Below are 21,913 nucleotides of genomic sequence, written 5' to 3'. Positions count from 1 at the left end.
AATATTATTACAAAACTCCCACCCAGCTTTACATGCAGCAGTGCTGGAAAGGAGCAGTGATGTGTGGGGGGCTGCTGTACCAAGGTGTTTAAAGCAAAAAGGCAGCTGGTGGCAGGGTGATGATCCAGGGAGCACAGCCAGCTCAGGGAAAGGGATATTAAGCTCCTGGCTTTGCAGGGGGAATTGGGCTGACTGGAACTCAGACCTAAAATGGTTTCAGCCATGCAATCTCACATACAAACTGCCAGGAACAGTTCACTAGGTAAGAACTGTCCCTTCAGCAGAGGTGACACTTCCCTTGGGAAGGAAGGGCAGGTCCCAGCACCCTTCAAGGTCACCCAGTGGTGGGCAGGTCTGGGCAGCTGGGCCAGAGGCTACAAGGGCAAAGGCAGCAGCACAGGAGCTGCTGCAGGACCAGGCCCTGAAGGTTATTTCAGCCTGGAGCCTCAGGTGGTTCACAGGAACGGGTGTCTGCAGCACTGCAGGTTCCCACCATGGGCCTGCAGCCCTCCCTGCCCTCCTCCTGAGCACAGCCAGTCCTGCAAAGGATCCCTGGGGCTTTTTGCACCCTGTGACTTGCTGCTGAGTCTGCAGCACCACAAACCTTCAGCACAGGCTCTGACTAGTTTGTTTTTGGAAAGCCTCACCAGTGGTTTGCAATGACAGGAAGGAAAACCAAGGAAAAGCCCAGGCTGCCCCAGCAGCTGCAGTTGGTACCTGGCTGTGTGAGCTGCACCCCTGCACCCTCCCACCTCCCCTGCTGCTGTGGGACCTGCTGCTCCCTGCTGCCACTCTGCAGGACACAAACCACACATCTCTGCCGTGCAAAACCTGCACAGCTCTGTGGCAAGCACATTTCTCTTCCTCTCAGCATCTTCACAAAAGTGCACAGAGAGAAACGAAAGAGAAAACTATTTCTATTTCTGCTCCTTGTTTTTCCTATGTGGAATGTGTTTGGAGAATTGTTTACCTGGGGTGATGCTTGGTTGGATTCTGGTGAGGATTGTTTGAGCCTGATGGCCAATCCAATCCACCTGTGGCTGGACTCGAGAGAGAATCATGAGTTGTCCTCCTTTTATATAGTATATTGATGTATTTTAGCATAGTTATAATAAAGAAATAATTCAGCCTTCTGAATTGAGTCAGACATCGTCATTTCTTCCCATTGGGTTCACCTGCATTTACAATACAGATTCAAAGCCAGAGCTGGGATAACAGCCAGTGACAAGGAAATAAATGTGGGGATATGAGGCTATTGCCACTCGACACTGCCATGGAACGTAGCATCTACTTACAAACACTAACACTGTCTCAGGATCAAGAGGAAGTCAGTTTAGATAAATGCTTAATACTTTTACAGAAGTGAAATCCTTTAAATGAAATAACATGTTATTTATGTTTGTGTGTATGTACTTGCTGCTGATGCTCTCAAAAAAGATCAGCCACTGAAAGGATGGAGATGTCCCACCAAGCACATGGGACCAGAGTTCACTGCTCTTGAGATGCTTTACCACAGTGGTTTCATGGGTGGGAGAAGATGATTTTATCTTCATTTAATTCAGTAAGATCAATTTTATGACTACTTCACCAGAAAAGCAACTGAAAGCTGAAAGACAGAAGACAAATATGCCCTTTCAAGCTGTGGAAAAAAGTGGGTATGAAAAATGGCTGCAATCTTAAAGGACATGACGACCATACTGTCTTTGTTATGTTATTGACTTGTTGGAAATGCAAAGCATGTTTAGATAAACATTATTTTCCATATGTCCTATCAGTACATTCACTTAGCCATTAAAAAATTTCTAAAAATCTATTTTTAGGACTTTTTAATTGGAATTTGGTTCCCAGACTGACCCACCATGTGTTTAAAGATTACTCATGTGGTAAATAGGAAAGCTGCCATGTACCTTATACTAACAGAAAAGTTTAAAAAATAAGGCTGAAATATATCGTGAAACACAGTATTGGCTAAATAAAAATGTACTGATAGCTGACTTAAACTTTCAGTGGAAAAATGAAATACAGGATTTAGTGAAAAAGCCTATAAAGAAAATAATTGTATTTTGTTTCAAACTCAAATGAGAATCAGCCTTAAGAACATCTACTGAGGAAAGGAAATGCAAACAGCTATTAAAATCGATTATTTGAGTAAGTGTTTCTTGCTTATGTAGCTGGTGTTGCTTCACATCAATCCCCACTACCTTGGGAAAACTTAAAATTTAGAAACAAGAACCAATGAAGACCCAGCAAAGGAAAGATTGTCATAATAACTCATTTTATGACTGATGAGCAAAATTCATTTCAAATTCCTTCCTCTGGCTGCCTTTGGAAATGGAACATTATGTCTCTGCTCTCTGTGCTCTGCCTGACAGCCACAGGCTGCCAGGGCTGCAAGGGGACTTGGAGGACTCTGGACACTCTTTGGCATGCACAGGCAGCTCTGCTGACTGCCCATGGATGCAGGAATCCAGCACGGACCTGGGGACCCTCCCTGCCCTGGGGACCCTCCCTGCCCTTCCCAGTGCCCTGTCTGCCCCTGTCCCCATGGCACTCTGCAGCAGAGCTGGCCCAGGGGCTGAGCAGCAGGGTCACAGCCACTCCTGTTTGTCACACTGCCTCTCCCTCAGGGTTTTCTGCTTGTGTTTATCAAGGGCTACCTCTCAGCCCTTGCCATTCCTTCTGCCTCAGGTTTGTTCCTCTAGTCCTGCAGTATCCCAGCTCCCTTCCACCACATCTCTCCCAGGAGCATGCACAGCAACTGCTCACAGCAGGGAGGGAGGGTCTCAGGCTGCAGGGAGAGAAATCTCAGGGCAGCAGTGAGGGAGGGTCTCAGGCAGCAGGGAGGGAGGGTCTCAGGCAGCAGGGAGGGAGGGTCTCAGGCAGCAGGGAGGGAGGGTCTCAGGCAGCAGGGAGGAAGCATTTCTGGGCAGTAGTGAGGGAGGGTCTCAGGACAGCAGTGAGGGAGGGGCTCAGGGCAGCAGCTGGCAAGCAGCGACTCCACCAGCACAAGGCCCTCTCCTGTTCGCATGATGATACTCAGAGCTGGAGCGAATGCTGGTTTTGGGCAGCTGCTAATCTCACAGCCAAGGAACAGGATCCTAAACAGAACTGGGATATGTGTTCTCTCTCACCCTGACAGCATCCCTGGGGGAGCTCCTTCCTCGAGTGCCCTGCAGTAGGGATTTTGTGGCTGCTGCCATTTTGGTGGCTGCTACTTCATGCCAGTGATGAAAAACCCACTTGGCACTGTGCAACCTAGATGAAAATCTGCAATTTGTGCTGCAAGCACAGCTACAGGAACACAGAACCTGCACATGAACACAGAGGTGCTGCCCTGAACCCCCCAGGCATGGCCCGTTGGAACTCTGTGTCAGGGCAGGGTGCCAGCTTGCACTTCCATCCTCACCTGCCACACCAAGGGGCACAGCCAGCCCAGCCCGGGTCCCAGCCCAGATGGCAGCACTGCCACTGCTGTCTGTGTCACGCCAGGTCGGTGCCAGCAACACCAATCTGAAGTTTTAGGACTTGTGTCAGAGCCTGCAGTCCGTCAGGGTGACTTTGCCTTGAAAGCTTGGATGGCAGTAAAGATGAAAAATGGTTCTGCCATTTTCTCCTCTTCTGCCCTCAAACTATTTATGGCCAGCAGGTCTCAGAGGGGCTGCTCCCACACGTGGCTCCTGTTCCTATCCCTGCCAGCCAAGGGCTGCCTGAAGCTGGGGCTTCCTCTGGGATCAGGGCAGCAGAAGGCTGGGGAAGAAACACCTTTTGGGCACAGTGGAGAGGCAGCAGGGATTAAAGCAATCTCCTGAAATCCATGCCTGTAGCTCACTCAGAGAGGCTCTTCCCCACCTAAAGGCTGCCAGGAGCTCTGGCAAACAGCATCAGCCCTTCTCTGGAGTGCCCAGTGACGCTGCCTCTGCACAAGGACCTGAGAGAGCGACAGGATACAGGCAATACACTGAACTGGAAGTGTCCCAGATGCTGAGACCAGGAGGGGTTTACTAGAAATCCGTAGTTTTTCTGGAATTTGCAAATAAATAAAATATATTTCCCTGAAGTCCAAAGCTAGCTAATTTATTTCTAGGTGTTTGTTTCAACAGGCTTCCTCAGTCTTACTGACCAAAACACTCACCAGTGCTCTGTATGAAATTCCAACTCAAAAAGATAGTTTTGAAGATTGCTGCTACCAGCTGACAGGAAAGTTGAATTCCAGTTTCTGACCTTATTCTGATGTCATAAGTACAGAGCAATATGAAAAATGACTAGGACCAAGGCACCAGTTGTGGGTTGGGTCAAGCACTTCACATCCATTTGACACAAATGTAAATCCACAACTAAAAAGGCCGTAAAGAAGACAGGGAAAATGAGGCAGTTTTGGTCCTCATAACAAAATTAGCTCTCAAGAAGGCTGTGCTGAGGTTTTCTGACTCAGTTCATGCAACAGCAATACACTGGGCTAACTGCAATGCCAGGGAGGGCTCCAGTGAGAGAGGAATGGTTGAGGCCTTCCTAGAAAACCCCCCATCCTGAAGGAATGGAGTGAGGGAAGCTGAGGGAAAAGAAGGATCTGTGACTTGTCATGTTCCCCACATTCTGTTTGATAAGTGATGCCCAAGAGAAGGAAAATTCAGAAAGGGGGGACCAGAATCAAAATCCAGTGGGTCAGAAGCCTACATGAAGGTAGGGGGAAAATCTGCATGTTGGTATCTCAGGTCCTTCCCGTTGGCTGATAATACCATGCCTGTAGTTGCCCTGCCAGCCTGTTTTACCCACCAATCTCAGCTACAGGGAGGATCATGCCCATAGCGCTGGAAACCTCTGCCATTTAGAGGATTTATGAAAAGTATTTTGCTTTTGTCCCCTTGAAATTACATCATTCTCCTCTTTTATCTGTCTTAAGTGTCAGGAGAGTGTGATGTTAATGAGATGTACAAAGGCTTTTGGGTAGCTGAACAGTTTTATAGTCCCACATTGATAAATTAAAGCATTTGTCACTGTTACCACGTTAATGTTTCTTCCTGAGATCAAAGTCTGGGTTTGCTGCATGAAGTGGGACCGTCCCCTGCTCTGCATCACCACACGTCACCTTCCGAGGAGATGAATTGTGGTTCTGCATTTTTACATTCACAGCTTAATCACACCCCCATTCTCACACCTGCTCATTCCCATCTCCACATGAGGTATGCAAGCCTTTTTTTTTATTATGGATTTTCTCCTTGCTACCTGTGTGGAAAGCCTGACTATCTTGTTTAAGGACAATCACTTTCTTCTGGCTCTGAAAGACTGCTTCTACAGTAAAGAATACAGTTTCCTTCCTTCTGGAACCCTAGATTCAGTCATATTAATTTACATTTATATAGCACCTTTCATCCCTGAAGATCCCAACACACTTTACAAACTCCCCCTCTCTGTACACAGAAGCTGTACAAATAGACAGGCTACATAAACAGACACAGGATCCCACTGCCAGCCTCTGAAACACATCCCTCTGCCTGTATTCCCAGCACACTCATGGCCAGCCAGCTCTGCAGCACATCCCCATCAAGGAGGAAAACACGGCAGTGGGATTTAGAGGCATGTCAGGAAGCACGAGGGATCTGGGCGAGCAGCAGAATGGCTTTGCAGCCTGGCTGAGTGACATCTCCCTGGCACTCTGCTGCACGGGTTAAAATGAGGCAAAAGCTGATTTGTGGTGAGTTACATCTCACAGCCTCAGTGCTGCTGGCAGTGCCTGTAGAAATCCAGATTTGCTGCTCCCTCCCACTGATGGGTAATCCTCGAGTAGTTTATTCTTTAAAACTGGAAAGCCTCTGCTTGCTTTGCAATGCAAACAAGGGGAAACAACCCCCCCTCCCACCAGCAGTGGCTGAGTGGCTGCAGCCAAGGTGAGGAGGAGGAGAAGGGAGCACCGTCGTACCTGGGACACCTTCCTGACCACGTCGCTGCCCACCAGGAAGCCCTGTGCGTAGGAGCGCGCCGCGATGAAGGCTCGGGTGGCCTTCAGCTTCAGGTCCCTGGGCACCTCCCCGAAGGGCTTGTGCTGCTCGGCGTGTTTGACCATGCAGTCCAGGTACTCGTCCGTGATGTGGTACTGGGGGTTCAGCAGCTTGAAGAGCCTCTCCAGCAGCCGTGTCCAGAACTCATTGAGGGCCTCCTCCAGGTTGATGTTGGAGCTGCGGTAGTAGCGGCGCAGCTCGCTGTACAAGTCCTTGAACACCTTCACGTTCTGAGTGTACAATTCTCCATACATGCTTGGAAAGGCATCGTAAAGGGCCTTCTCTGACTTGTTCAACAAATCCTGGAAATAACCTGAAAGATGAGGAAAGGAGAGGTGATGTGTCAGCCAGACAAGCTGGAACCCAACAGGCTGTGTGATTGGGCAGCACAGCTGAGTACCCCGAGAAAAGAGAAGGGTCCTAACAGAGCTTTTCCTCCAACCAGCATCACCCACGCTCCCAGGTCTGAGCCTTAGCCATGAAGATAGAAGGAGGAAACTCCTCTGCCCCTTCATGCTGGAGAACCCAGGTCTGGGCCTCTCCAGCTCTTCTGGCAGCCTCACCTGGAAGCAAAGCCAGGGCTCTTTTCTGAATCCACAAAGTGTCACAGTGTCATCATAAGTTTTCTTCACAGCTGGCATTGCTTATGCAAACCCTAAGCTGCCAGATGTTACTTCCAAAGCCCTGGTGAGATAAAGCAGGGCTGCCAGCACGGTGGCAACCCTGTGCAGGGACATCCCTGGTGGTGGCAGCCAGGCAGGCTCTGGGCACAGCCAGAGTCCAGGCGCAGTGTCAGGAACAGACACATCTTCCTGGAGACCCAAGGGCTTTTTAACCAAGGCCAACGTTAAATGGGGCTCTCATCCCATTTGCTTACTTGGGTGTGCATCCTGCTTTTGTTGCAGCATAAATAACAGACTGCTTTTACACCTGTGGTTCAGTGGTCTCAGATGTGACACAAATGTGACTCTCCTGCTACACACAGCAGGGTAAGAATGACAGATTTGACCCCTCCCTTACCAGCACCTTTAGGTATTTTCATCATCTCAGCTGCCAGCTACCATCAGGCTGAGACTGCACAGTATGGAACTCATAGCAGGATTGGCCTGATCCAATTAATAGATTTACATAAGCAACTTTAGTCATCATTGAAGTCAGTAACAGGAAAAATAATTTAAATAATAATTTTAATTTGAAGTACACTTGTACTTTTAGAGTCTTTTTGAAGCAAACCTGATTAAACTATTATTTAAATCTAAAGTACATTTTTTTTTTTTTTTGGTGATACATGATAAGCTCTAGTTGCAAAGAAACTCTTATTCAATTAAAATCAAACAGCATGTATTTAGGTACATAAATTAACTTCACAGTGCTAGACATATAAGAAAAGAAAGAAGCTCCTGAAAAATGCATAGTGCATGTAAAACGCTTTATTAAACAAAGTCTTTTTTGCGGGAATGGCACTGACTACAATTAAAGACCTCCAGAATTGTAAAACTAGTAAGGCTCAGATCCATAAACCTTGCTTATATTCACTGACTGAGAAGGGCCATACAAGCTTTCCTATATTAATAATCTCTCACTGGTTTCTCAGATTTGAATGAAGCTAAAACTTAACAGGTGAATGAAACAAGTGAGAAGAACCCTCTGCATCTACACCACAGGTTGCTAATACTGAAAATTCCTGTACTATTTTAACAAAGCAACACTGAGCATTAATAGCCTGGTCTTCTCCAGCTACTATCATGTGCTGTTTAACAGATTAAAATTTGATTGAAGAGAATTTTGTTTTTAAAAAATTGTGAGCAAATTAGGTCTTAATAGAAGTCTGGTTTAATCACTTATGCAGAAGTAGAAAGTAAAAATCTGTTATCTGGAATGTTGACTAAAAACTGGTTTTCAAATGTACTTTGGGAAGAAATTTATTCTTAATCAACATGACTGGGTTGGAAGTTTGTATCTCCAACCATTTTTACTGGGATCCCTCCGTCTCTCAAATGACTAATCATGCACCTTCCCCACTAAAACTGGATTTTTTCCTACAGACATCAGGTGTCAGGGCATCACAGTCACCTATGATGTTAAAATGGGGGGTTCTCAATAGGGGAAAAAAGACAAAAACTGATCCCATCATATTAATTAAAAGAGAGGCTGCACTCACCTGCAACAGAAACAAAATTTCTCTGATGCTGATGAGGTGTCTAAAAGGTCCTCCCTACCTTAATGTATCGCTCCCAACACTGTTGGTTGCCCATTCACAAGGTAATTAAACTGAGCACAAACTCTCTTCCTTGTACAATCAGTGTTCTTTTTAGTGTGACAAGAGACACGAACTGAACAATTTGCTCAACAATTGAGGTATGATGTGCAGCTTAGCACTCACCATCAGGAGGAAGAAATCACCAACAAACACAGCCCAATTTGTCAATTCAAGGCAAAATTACTCTCTTTGTTTTTCTACAAGAGGAACAAGATATACATCTCCCTGTCAAAAAATTGGAGACTGCTCTCAAAAAAGTCAGAGCTAATTAAGGGCTGATGAACTGTTACTTCTCACCCAAGTGAGGGAACACTGATTACAGCCAATTCATCTGTGGCTGGTTCTCACAAAGTTCTTCTAGATTTCACACACTGAGGGAAAAAAATCTACACTAGCCAGGGAAAATTAATTAGCAATTAAGTCTACACGTGTTTGTGATGAGTGGCTGACCTGGCAGGGAATTTTTTGCAGCATCAGAAGGTAGCATGAAGTGAGGTTTGTCAAGAGGGATGCCAACATCCTGTTCTTCAGTAGAGCTTTCCCAGTAACACTGCATCTTCTCCTGAGCACCCCCTGCCTGCTAAGGTCCAGCCTTTTAATGAGTTTAGGCATGTGGCACAGATTAAGGATATGCAGGGCCTTGGGATAAGACAACTTGCTGAGGCACAGTTCAGGCTCCTGCCTTTCTACCTTGATTTCAGGTAGAAGGAATTAATTATTTGAGGGGGAGCAGCCATGGTGAGTGGGGGACCCTCAGGTGTTCCAATCTCCAAAAAGGGAGCTGTCCCACTGCTGCTACCAGGAGCTACCAGTAACAGGGCCAGCAGGTCCCTTGGCATCTATCAGCTCCCACTTGGTCACCACTGAGGTGTTCAGCTCAGGCAGGGCATGAGTGCATGGAGCAGCTTCAGCCAAGTCACAGCTGGACACAGCCCTGAGCCCTGAGCTCTGCTGCCACCACGTCCTCGGTGCCAGCAGCAGCCCCAAGCCATGAGCTGCACTCAGGCACTGCAGCACAGGGCTCTGTCACCTTGGCAATGGCAGGATGCAGGGACAGGGCTCAGCTGCACTCAGGCACTGCAGCACAGGGCTCTGTCACCTTGGCAATGGCAGGATGCAGGGAAAGGGCTCACAAGGAGCCCATGCTGTAGCTATAAAGCTCTTCTGGCTCCAGGAGGCACCACTGCCCTCCCATCCCTGGAGCAGCAGCACAGCTGAGGTGGCTCTGCAGAGGGTCCTTCCCCATGAAAGGATGCATTTGCTTCCACTCTGATTCACGAGAAAGCAGCTATAGATTCTGGGGACCTGTGCTGAAAAACTCATGGCTGTTCTTGGCTTCTTGGAGCCCCAGGAATTTGACAGTACCAGCCAGAGACACCTCCCTGTGAGTAACCTGCTAAATTCATTACTGGCCTTCCCCGCTTTCAAAAAGTTTCTTTCAGGAGCCACTGACAGGTGAGTCCTTCCTCACCACTGCCAGCTGAAGGACACGACACTGCCAAGCCCAGCAGGTGGCTTCCAACACCAGTACTTCAGACAAATCCAACTCAATTTTCCCTGGGCCAATGCAAGGCACCGCTCCTCAATCAAGGCTGCTCCTACATGAAACATCTCCTTTCACACCCTTTTGCTGCAAAGTATTCAAAAGAAAAATAAAATGAAATGGAAGCCTGTTTTATTACTATTATTACTGCTTCTCACTTCCAGGATCAGAAACAAGACAACTGGCTTTGCACAAAGGAAATGTGTCTTTTGGCAGAGGCCACGTCTGAAGAACTCTGCCTCAAATGCTAAGATACCAGAAAGTTATGAGTAAAGAAATGAAAGGTTTCTACAACCAACACAATTCTGCCACCTCGGCTTTCTCTTGCTGTTGTAGTGACAAAAACTTACTTCTCAGAGAATTAAGTTTTCAACCAGAATCTATAACCTTTGCATTCAAGAGAGATTGCAAATCCCCACCCATTTCCCTGCTTCGCAGCTTCCCAGTGTTCGCAGCTCATATTTTCACAGTTTCCACATTTTCACAACTCTGGATTCAAATTGGGAAGCTGTGAACAGCACGGCAGGGACCTGCAGTTTCTCTCTGCAGATAGAAAGTTTTGAGTTTCTCCTTCCTCAGCCCCCCCAGCACTGAATACTTTATCCAAGCTCTCTGCTACCATTTGATCACTCAACATCTGGAGCACACTGGGGTTTCTTTGACTAATCCAATGATGGAATGGGAATGGATGCAGGAGGGAAAGAGATCACTAAAGGAAGAACACCCAAATGCTCTTTAGGCAGGCAGCAGAGCTGGCTTCCTTTAAGCCCCATCAAATTTGAGAGGCATGCTAGAGAAAATATGAGAAATGGAGAAAGGTGACTGAATTACTTTCAATCTGAATATTATTAAAATTTTAAGCAGAAAGCTGTAGCACAAAATGTCTTAGACACAACAGGGAAGAGCTGAGACTGGAGGAACACCAATGGTGTTCTTGTGAAAATGCTGTGGAAGTTTTGTAGCAATGGGTGAAATTAAACCCTCCTGCTGCTCAGACAGCTTTGCCTGGTGAGCTCTATTTGTGGTCTGAGGGCCTTGCCATGTACTGCCAGGGCAGATGGAGGTGGGGCAACAACATGAGGAGGAGGAAGTATCAGATCCTCAGTTTTGAGGACCAATTTCTCAGTTCTTAGTGAGCACACGAGCCTGTGGTGGAATTCATGCAGGGCCAGAGCCACGGAGCTCTGGAGGAAGGCTGGGCAAATACTCCATAAACAAACTGCTGTGTGCAGGACTGGACTGAGAACAGGAGAGGAAATGTAGCTGCTTCTGTGATGTCCTGAACCCCAGCCAAAGCAGGGAAAGAAAGAGGATGGAGATGTCTGCTACAGCCGAGCTCCTGCTCGGTGCCAGCCCTGTTGGTCTGAGGAAGAGTCTTTCCCTGAAGAGAGCTCCCATTTAATACCCTGCTGCACTTCCCAACAGCAGTTTGCTTCTCCAATTGGTTCTAATGCTGTTCTTGCAATTAACCTACTATTAGGAGGGAATAATTCAGCAACAGGTTTAAGCCATTAAAATCTAAATCTAACGCAGTCATGCCTATTTCGTTCAAGTACAATGACATGTACTTCAAGTACAATGACACTTTATTTATAAAATTGTTATTACTAATTTAAGCACTACACATGGCTATGCTGAAGAGCTGGTATCAATCCAAGAGTGATATACTCTGGTTCACACCTTGGCTGTGTCCTTCCACAGGAAATAAGCACAGCGAGACTGAGCGACTTAGCTCCATGTGTAGATAGCCCTGGATGCAGCAATGCTGGTGTCATTTTCCTCTCTCCTCACAGCTTCACACTCCTGTAAAACTGCTGCTCTGGGGCTGTTTCCTCAGTCCTGAGCCACCTTGGAGAACACAGTCCCTCTCTGCTGTCTTCTGGATCACTCCCATGTACATCCCTCCCAACACCCCTGCTTGGTGGCTGTGACCAAAGAGGAGAGGCATCAGGATAAACCAAGACTCAGATTGCAAAAAAAACCAAAAAAACCCCCACAAAAATAAAAAAAAAAAAAAAAGAAGAAACCCCCCCCCCAAAAAAAACCCCAAAAGAACCAAGACAAACAAACAAACCAAAACCAAAAAATGGAGATAAAATCAGCTTTTCCCTAGAAGCCAAAGGCGTGAATGAATGTGCTAGGATGCAAGAATTATGAGGTAATACAAATTCAAAACTTAGGATTTGTTCCAAAGAACCACTTGACTGATATTTCATCTTCACACTGTGTCCTGGGAGCGTGTGCTGAGAACTGTGTGGGAACACAGAACTGAAGAGATATTGTGGGTCAATGAGACAAAAAGTGCCAGCTCTGCCACGCAAGATCAATTTTGTGCTCTCCTAAACCTGCTCAGTGGCCAGCACAAAAGCACTTCAAGATTTTGACCTCAATCCTGCTGGACGGTTGGTCCAGGGCACCTCCTCTATCAGAGGACTACTTTTCTCAATTTCTGGTCGAAGCTCATTTTTTATCCACTTGGTCTTTGCCAATATGGTCCTGTAGTTTCAATTGTTTTTTTTTCCTGGGGTTCACTCTTTGAGACATTTTCTCACCAAGTCTCACACTTTCCCAGCAATCCATGTCGCCTTCCTACACAAATGAAGGTACTTTCCCCTCTTTACACCTGATAGGCACTCCAGTCCTCTGGATCCCTCCACTAGCTCTTTTCTTCACCTCTTCTGCTTGGCATTAACTCTTCCGAGGTGTGGGTGGTCAGAAGCACAAAGCACAACTCCTTTCCTTCACTGGCAATAACTCTGTGAATACTGCAAGGACTGCACTTGCCTTTTTTAGGAATGCATCACATTAGCATTTCACAGACTTTCTGCCACCAACTGGTACATCCCTAATTCTCCCCCTTGCTATTTCCAACCAATTAATCCCTAGTTGTATGCCTAACTCTGAAATATTGAATTTCATCCTATTTCTATTATTTTAGTTGTCATGGTTATCCACTATACCCTTCAATAGTGACAACTTTTCCCAGCACTATGCCACAAATTAATCTCATGACTGCATTTCCTGTAATTTGTGCCAGTTTTAATGGGGCTGTTAACTAGGATGGGGTCTAGGCCTGTCTTGAGAACCACGACTGGGACCTCCCTCCAGGCCAGGAGCTCATCTTTCAACACAGTGTATTGCTGCCTCCCCCTTAGCTAGTTCACCTGATAATTCCTTTACTAATTTCCATCTTCTTCAGCTTAATTAACTACTCAAGGCACAGATGCAAATGTCTTTGAAGTCTCCTGAGATGGATTAGTTGATGGAACAGACACACCATGAGCAACAGTGAAAGCAGGCTTTGGATGTAGGATTTGACAGAATCTCTACAATCTCTTACTCAAGCTGCCTTTGGGTAAGAGCAAAAGCTGGCCTTCCTGAAATGGTTTCGACTGGGACATACAGCAGACAGCTTGCTTCTTGTGGTAGAGAAAATGAGAGCTTTTTGAGAAAACAAAAACCTTTTCCTGCAAAAGAGAAATGCTGTTGCATGGAAATGCTGTTTGGAGCAGGGCTCTGCTAGTGAGGAGAGGAGGAAGCACCTCCAGGCACTCCAAAGAAACTGCACTTTTCCTGCCAGGACTTGGACAATGCTTTCATTACATAGTGTTGAATGGCAGAGAGATGCAATTATTTGCAGCTATTTCTTCTGCATATTGCCTCTCCTGTTTCTACAATTTTCCAAGACAGGTTACCTTTATCTAAGTGAAGCAGGACTGGATCCAGCTATCAAAATAAGGGAGTGGAGGGTGTTCCCTGGCAGGGAAGCTCCCCAGAGGAAAGAGCTGGCCCTTATTCCAGGAACAGTGGGAAGATGGATATTCTGCTTGTCCTCCTGATAAGCACTAGGGCCCAACAGTGTGTCACCCAAGGCCACAGCAACAAGCCTGAGTGTCACAAGCACAGCACAGAGACCCTCTCCAGCCCCAGCAGCAGCTCTCTCCAAAACATGGCTGGTGAAGAAACCACTTCAGGCTTTGATGATCCCAATGCACTCAGTATTTCCATCCTGATGACCCTTGGAAACAGCTCTGTGCAAAACTTAAGACACCCCTGAAGTCAAGTTCAACAAATCTTCAGCGACAAGAGTTACTGAAGGTTGGGGGTAAAGAACACAAAATAATGTGTAGGAGTGGCAGGACACAGAAGCAAAGCCTGTGACAGACTGCAGTAACAGGAGTCACTGATGCCTTGTGCAGGCTGACCCAGAACAGAGACTGGGCAGAGCTAAGGAATAAAGCAGGGATTTATTAAAAGGCCTCAATGGGTCCACCTTGGGCAGCACAAGAGCCCAGCCAGGGCTGCACCCAAGATGACCCAAAATGGTCACAAAATGCACGACCACTCACAGGGTCTCTCACAATGTGCTCCATTTGCACCTTGGAGTTCATTGCCCAATTCCAGCTTTAGCCCAGGCAGTCCCATCCTGCTTGTTTTTCTCTCTCCAGCCCACGCTGTTTGTGCTCTTGGGCCTGAGGTTTGGATGATTTGTCCTTGGTCCCCAGCTGGAGAAGGAATTGTTTTGTCTCTCTGCTCTGTGCAGAGAGCTCGCCGTCCCCTTACATGAAGCTCAGAAGTAGCCCAGAATCTGAAAAATATAAAAGCTAAAATCTGAGGCATAGTTTCCCCTCCTTGTAGCACCTAAGCCTGCTCCAGCATTCCCTCCTGCCTGGCAGTGTAAGGGCGAGGAGGGAGCTGGAGCAAGCAGCCTGCACCTGCCTGGAGAGGAATTCAGGCACCAGACAGCCTCTGGCATATAAAATGCCACAACATTTTCTGCCAGTTGCTTGGTAGGTCCTCGATAGCTTAGGCTTGTAATTTCCATGTTGGGAACTTGGGAACAGTGTGGGGTGAGGGCAGCTCTGAGCTGCACGTGGGGAGGTGCACTGGTGCTCCAGGGTGATGGAGCAGGAGGTGGCATTGAGGAGTGCCCAGTGTGTGTGGCTGTGAGCAGGGCTGCAGGGCTGCACTGGTGCTCCTGGGCACAAGTACAGTGCGTGAGAGTGTGTGAGAACCAAAGACAAGCTGCACCCAGGCTAGACTGCTCACAGGGGGTTTTCAACCATCTAATTCCAGCCCTGCTCCCTGCACCTCTCCAGCCTGCCTGGCAGAGAATGAAGAGCTGTGCTGCTGTGAGGAAATCTGTAGACTGAAAGCACTTCTATAGGGGATTTGCTCTGTTTGCATCCAGGGCGGGATAAGCAAATACAAGAGATGTGAATCTGAAGATTATTTTACCCACATGTTTTTCTGTGATCTGAGCTGGCAAGGGATTTTAATCATGGCACCTTCTAAATATACCTGTGCTACAACCAGAGATTTGCAGCAAATGATGAACTGCAAATATTGCCCCAGCAGGCTCTTATCAAACAGATTTCAGAGCAACCTGTCTGTTAGATAAGGACTGGGGAGATGTGTGGGTGGGATTCATTACCTGGGAGTCAAGTCTGACCTGGCAGCTCAGTCCTCACTTGAGGAAGGGCAGGCACCTCCCTCCTCAACATGAGCTGAGCTCTTTACAGCCACTCCTCTCCCTCTGGACTGTAGTAGGAGTTGGGATAACTGAGCCAGAGCAAGCTGAACTTTTGGATAAATGAAATTTTGTGAGATAAATTTAGCTCTCATTTTTTTCCTCCAAGAAAGGCTGCATTTAAAGGCAAACCAATAAGCACCACAGTTATCACTGACAGGAACATAAAGGCAGTAAAATGAATTGCTAATACTGCCTGTTCCTTTCCAGGTTTACTCAGCAAGACCTGAAGGGCTCCATTTCTCCAAGGGTAAAATAAACTCGATGTTTAACAATAGCGAGGGCTGCTGGCAGTTTTAAAAGGTGTCATATACACCCTGGATACAGCACACACCTCTAAAGCAAAGGTTTTTCCCTCCAGAGAGAAGTGTTCCTTTACTCCAGCTGAGCAGTGAGCTGGTGAGGAGCTGCAGAGACATGGCAGGAATGAGACAGGCAGTGGATCTGCTCGGGATGTGACAATCCACGAAGGCTGTCACTTCCCAGGGACACCATCCCAGCCAGCCTCACTGAGGCTGAGATGGACTTTCTGCCCCTTTCAGCAAGCTCCAGAGAGCTGCAGCTTAACCTGCACAACAGCTCGGGGTGCTTCCCTTGCTCCAATCCACACCGCTCGAGGCTGGAAATAATGAAGCCTTTATTCATTTCAATATACATATTTCAACTTCTTCATTACTTATGAGATATACCATGAACCAATTTGTCACTCAGTCAGGCTCTTTGCAGTATTATTTTAATTGAGAAAAATATTGGTGAATTATTACTTCTTTAGAATTAAATGTATTTGTCTCTGAAGAAAAAAAAAAGCAGAAGAAACAATCCCATGGTTTGTATCTATTTTTGACACTTTCTGCATTCACAGAGGGGCTTGAGCATCCCAATTACATGGTTTTACAAATCAAAACTCCTTGAGTATTGCAAAAGCTGTGGCAGTGAGACAGAACTGGGTTTTTATCTTCTTCATTAGTGGTGCCCTCTGCTCTGAACGGCCTCTAGACAAACTATTTATTGTTGGGTTAATTAGATCGTTTGGCTCTATCTGCTTGCCACTGCATTTTTGCAGTCTAAGAGTATCTAAGACACATGGTCCTTGAATCTCTAAGAATCTCGAGTATGTGACATGTGGCCTTTCCCAAAGGGAAAAGGAGGATAGGAATTACTGGCTGTGGGGATAATATTCCAGACAGGCTAAGTTCCCCTGTTATTATTGCAGGAGTTTATCTAAGTCTGTATAAAGCCCTTAATCTCTAGTGTTCTCTCCTTCAGTGCCTTCAGAAAATTACTTGCCTCTTTGTAAAAATATTTTGCTCCCATGGAACCAGTATGAAAAGGAGAAATAGGTAGAGATGGCCGTAGACAGCTGATGTTGAGATGCAACCTGAAGAATGCAGCACAGGTGTACCTCTGACAGCTGGGAGTGGACAGAATGTTCATACAGACAGAAACATGCACATCTGTTATTGGAATCTTAAACAAATTAGTCTCAATTGCTATTTTAATATAGATTAAATATGGATATATTATATACAGCTCATCTAAAAGAATATGATTATTAATATAATTTATAGTTATTATTTCTTATTAGTAATCAATATAAATATATTTATACAATTTATAAATATATTATATTTATTGTGAATACTATTTATATTTATTATTAATAATTAATTGCAGCACACTTTTAGCAATTTGGAACAGTCAGAAAGATGTGGGTAAGAAAGCATCCCCTCCATGCTTGGGGATTTTCCTAGGGATAACCACATGGTACTTGTTTCCCCAGGTGCCTGCTTCAAAATAAGCAAATTTTAGCAATTGTTGAGGAAAAGAAATTCATGTTCCCTGGCAGACATTACAATAATAAATTCAGTTGCAAATTTTAGTTTCTGCTCCATCTAATGGCACCTGCTCTGTTAAACACCTCTAACTTCACCTTGTCCAAAGATAAAAATCTGTATAGAGACAGATTTTCAAAGACCCTAGCACCATTTAACTATTGTTTTAAAATACAAAGGCACTTAAAAAGCAATCCTATTACCCTACCTTTTCCTTCAAAGTGTTTGTTGTTTTTTTTAAAGGTTGCTAGGCATATACTGGCTATAAGCAGACTGGGATAAAACCACTGGATTCTCTGAGCTTGGGGGCTTTGCTAAAACCCCCAGGTAGTGCTGGCTGCAGCCAGGGAGAGGGGGTTGAGCACTCAGGGGATGTTAGAGCACAGAAAAGCACCCAAGTGGATGGATGCAGGCGTGGCACCAGAGCAGCCCTGTCCCTTGACTGGGTGTTGCAAGCCTCACGAAGAGGATCAGCTCAAAAGCAGAATGAGTTAAACACTGAGACATCACAACATACAGACACCTAAGCTGTAGCTATACATCTACTGAACTACTGCTGGTTGATTTTGCTCAGTCTCATTGAGGTAGAAATAATATCTTGTCCAGTACTTAGACCTTTTACAATTATGTCTGAATATATTTTCTAACAGACATGAACATATTTTCTTTAGTTTGTGGACTATACACATTACATTAAGTTCCCCTGTCATTATTGCAGGAGTTTATCTAAGTCTGTATAAAGCCCTTAATCTCTAGTGTTCTCTCCTTCAGTGCCTTCAGAAAATAACTTGCCTCATAGTGAAAATATTTTAACGTTACATATTACTGGTTTAATTTATTACTTGTGTATAAGTCACATAATGACTGTGACCAGCATGGAAAATCTGCCACAAAATCTATTTGCTTTGGGATATTGGCAGTCACCTCCACACTGCCAATGGACATTTAAAACTCATCTGAACTTCATCTGGAGGAAACACAATTTTGAAGGTTGGGAAAGAGTCTGAAAAAAGTTGAGAAATGTCTCATCTCCCATCCTCACTAATTCCATTCTGAGATGTACACATAAAGACACATATTTGAAATCTGTATCCAGCAAACACAAATCACTTTCAAATCTCCAAGCACAACAAAACCTTAAAAGCCAGCCTGCCTGGGTGCCTTGTGCCTCTCAGGACTGTCACTGTCACCATCAGGGACTGAGGACATCTGCATCCACCCCTGCTGACACCCAGCTTACAGAACAGAGACCAAAAATCCACCTTAAAGAAAATATTAGCTGGGAACTGGAATGCTCAACTCCACTCTGGCTGCAGCTACACTTAGGAAAAAAGACAGGAAACTACACGTGCTCCTCTTTTTAAAAATTAATTTACAACAACTAAAAAAAGGCTTTGGTTACCCTGAGATGATGGCACACTCCTCCTGCCTGGGTTGGGGTTTCTGCTGCTTTTGAAGCATCTCTGGCTCTGCTCCAAATTTGAATGATAGGAGAAATGGATACTTGTTAAAAGCATGTGCTTGATTCACTTAACCAACATAAAACTTTCCTTTTTTTTCCTGTCAGGTTTTTATCCAAACTACATTGCATCAGTGAATTGGACATGAGTAATAAACTCTGATCTCCTTAAAATGTCCTCCCATGAATATAGATTAAAATCCTCATTAAACACCTTGATAAATTAATGAATTTATAGGGATGCACAGAGAGGTTGACAAGCAGCTGTCATTCACCTTTTCCTCTAACCACAAATGATTGCAGCCAATGAAAATAATCTCAGATATGGCAGAAGATTTAGAACAGACAAAAGGAAATACTATTTTAAACAGCCAAGTTATGGAAAACCTGACTCCTGTTACAAAATGTCCTGGATGCTGACGACTAAAATAATAAATGCAGATGATCAAACTAGGAAAAAAGCAAGTCCATTGGGTGGACATGAAACAAGGCCAACAAGACATCCAGGGTAGCAGAGGAAGCACAGAACATTCTTGGGGCAGAGGCACACAGGATACCTTTGGAACTTTCTCTGTAAGCCAGAGTGCATCCCACTAATTGCCATTTCACTAATTGACTCAGGATACTCTCAAGATAGAGGCAAAGATCAGAGTGGATTTTGTTCTCTGAGCAAAGCAGACTCAGAGCACAGACCCACCACATCCAGCCCAGGGCCACCACTGGGTCCTGCTTGGCCCACCAGGGACTGGGCACCTGAGCCTTGGCCAAGCTCCTCTTTCCAGCACTGCCCCCTCCTCCCGACCTTCCTGTGACCTTGTTGTGCCTCAGTGTATCTCCAGAGATCTTCCATAACCCAGAAGCTCGGTGATTAACTTAATTAGGACAGTAATTATGTAGCTCCTGTAATGAAAAGCTGTGTGCTGCACCACTGTTTGCTGATGTAGAGAAGTGCTCTCTGGACAGGAGCTCACACTGGGTGAAGCACACCACGGCATAGCCCAGCTCAGTAACAGCTTGTCCAGGTGACACAGATCCAGCTTTTTTTAACAAACACACCAGTGAATGAGACCTGTACATCTCCTCTGCCTGCTGGTGAATCCATGGAAACCTACAAAGTTATCTTATACTACCACTGAAACAGCAATTACAATAAATGCAGCTTAGTGTCAGCCCTGGGCAGAGGCAATAGATAACAAGACAGCCTGAGCAGCGCCCTCATTAAGGCTCTCTGGTAAGGAGAGCCCATCCTATATATTGACTTCTCCATGCCTGTTGTGGTGCTGGGTAATTCGACAATTTGCCTTTAATTCCCTCAGGATGCTCCATCTGGGTCCAGATCAATGGCCCACCCAGCTGTTTCAGCTGAACTCTGCTTTCAACTTGCTGACTGTAAAGCAGTCCTATAAATTCCTGGTGTGCTCAGGAGAAAATACTAGTGGTGAGATGATGGATATTCCCCAGAGAATGTCCTCCAAGTAAGCCAATCTGTGTCTGGAGGAACCAATTTTGGGTTTTGTGAGCTTTTCAAAGGGACATAAATACAATTCTGTGCAGTTTATATAGCAGAAAGCAAACTGAATGACCCTTCCCAATGTTTAGGGGAGCACAGGAGCACTCCTAGCCCTAAAAACCATGGATGTGGAAGCAGCTGACTGGAGGAGGACCAGACCTTGATTGTCACAGTGCCTTTTCCAAAATCCCCATTTACACCATGGAACTGCTACACAGAACCAACAATTTACAGAGCTCATTTCATTCTATTTTAATTCTCATTTCAGCTACATGCTTGGCAACATTGTGTTTATGCTGCTCTGATCTCTTTGAAGAGAGAAAGAGTAGCTCAACTGTTGATTAGCAAATTGAAGGGTAATCTCCCTTCCTTCCAAACTCCCTGTGTCCCTCTGGCACGCTGCAGGGCCCACAGCATTGCATTCTGCACAAAGAAAAGGACAAGAACCACAAGGAAGGAGTAGCATTTGTGTGCCAGTATCAGTGAGGCAATGATCCATGAGGAGATGCTCCCCTATCCCCATTTCACACTTGCAGATAACCAAACCTTCAGCCTTCAGAGCTTTTGACACTGTTGCCTTGATCCTTTGCTGTTATCATTCTCCTACACAACCAACAGAGGAGTTGCTCTGCATGATCCATCTGCCTTCCTTCAGCACCACATGGAAGTTCTGCCACTCATCCTTTCACTCACCCATTTGTACTTGCTTACATCCCACAAATGGAGGCCTCAAGCTTCAGTCTCCCCTCAATTAATTAAACAAATATGTTAATCTTGTGGGACCACCTCCCTGCCCTTCATAACAAACACCTGGGGAAGGAAACCCCTGGCATTTGGGAGCTTGCTCCTGCTCCAGTTCCTTTCATCAGTGTCCTGCAGTGGTACAAACCACTGCTGCTTTGTGGGGCTGCAAAGAGGGAAGAAGTCCTTGCAGATTTTTGCAGTTGCTGAGTTGGGGGCAGAGGTGCTGGTGCTCCTTGGTGAGGTTTCTTGTGTGCAGTGTGACAGAGCTGGCAGTGTGCACTCTGTCTGTAACATCTCTGAACCTAGCCCAGATGTGCATGTGGAAGTCTGTGCAAGTACACTGAACAAGGTAAAAGAAAGGGGGAAAGAAAAAGCAGAGTTTCTGTCTATGCTAGTCCATCCTCTAGGGTGGAGCTGAACATGCTGGTGGATTCAAAGCAGGCCCATCAAAGAGACTGAATGAGATGGGTATTAACACACTCCTACCAGTCTTGGGAAACGAGGGAGTGCAGTCCAGGGAGAAGACAGACACCTCAGCGTGCTGTCCTGAGTCATAAAATCACAGAATGGTTTGGGTTAAAGGGACCTGAAAGATAATCCAGCTACAACCCACCTGCTATGGACAGGGATGCCACCCACCACAGACCAGGTCACTCAGGACCCCATCCAACCTGGCCTTAAACACTACCAGGGAGGGCATCCACAGCTTCTCTGGGCAGCAGTGCCAGGGCCTCAGCACCCTCTGAGCCAAGAACTTCTGCATGGGGAAGGCTCAGAGAGCCTGACTCCTGGAACACGCAGGGGCAGCCACTGCAAACACACTACAAACACTCTGAGTTCAGGAACAGCTTCAGTGGGATCCTGCACCTTCTGTGACATGGAAGTCAATTGTGCATGAAATACAAAGCCCTAGAAAAACAGATTTCATTAGTTCCAGTGCTCACGGAACCACTTGGACAATATGTTAAAAAAATAATAGAAAAGCTGGTCATAAAATTGTGCTGCACGTCCAGAAGCTAAAATGAGTTCGGAACAAGAT

At 45.8% G+C, this 21,913-nt stretch overlaps 1 protein-coding gene across 1 annotated transcript in view; it reads right to left on the bottom strand.

The window, feature by feature from the left end:
• GPC1 (glypican 1) overlaps positions 1–21,913 on the bottom strand; it is a 203,394-nt gene that overhangs the window by 21,151 nt on the left and 160,330 nt on the right. Inside the window, exon 3 of the mRNA XM_030280744.4 lies at positions 5,918–6,309. Coding sequence (XP_030136604.4) covers positions 5,918–6,309 — 392 coding nt within the window. The remainder of the gene's footprint in view (positions 1–5,917; positions 6,310–21,913) is intronic.

Source organism: Taeniopygia guttata, chromosome 9, assembly GCF_048771995.1.
Source record: "Taeniopygia guttata chromosome 9, bTaeGut7.mat, whole genome shotgun sequence".
Classification (NCBI taxonomy): Eukaryota; Metazoa; Chordata; class Aves; order Passeriformes; family Estrildidae; genus Taeniopygia; species Taeniopygia guttata.
The sequence above is the reverse complement of the archived record's forward strand: the minus strand, read 5'-3'. Positions and strand labels throughout refer to the sequence as shown.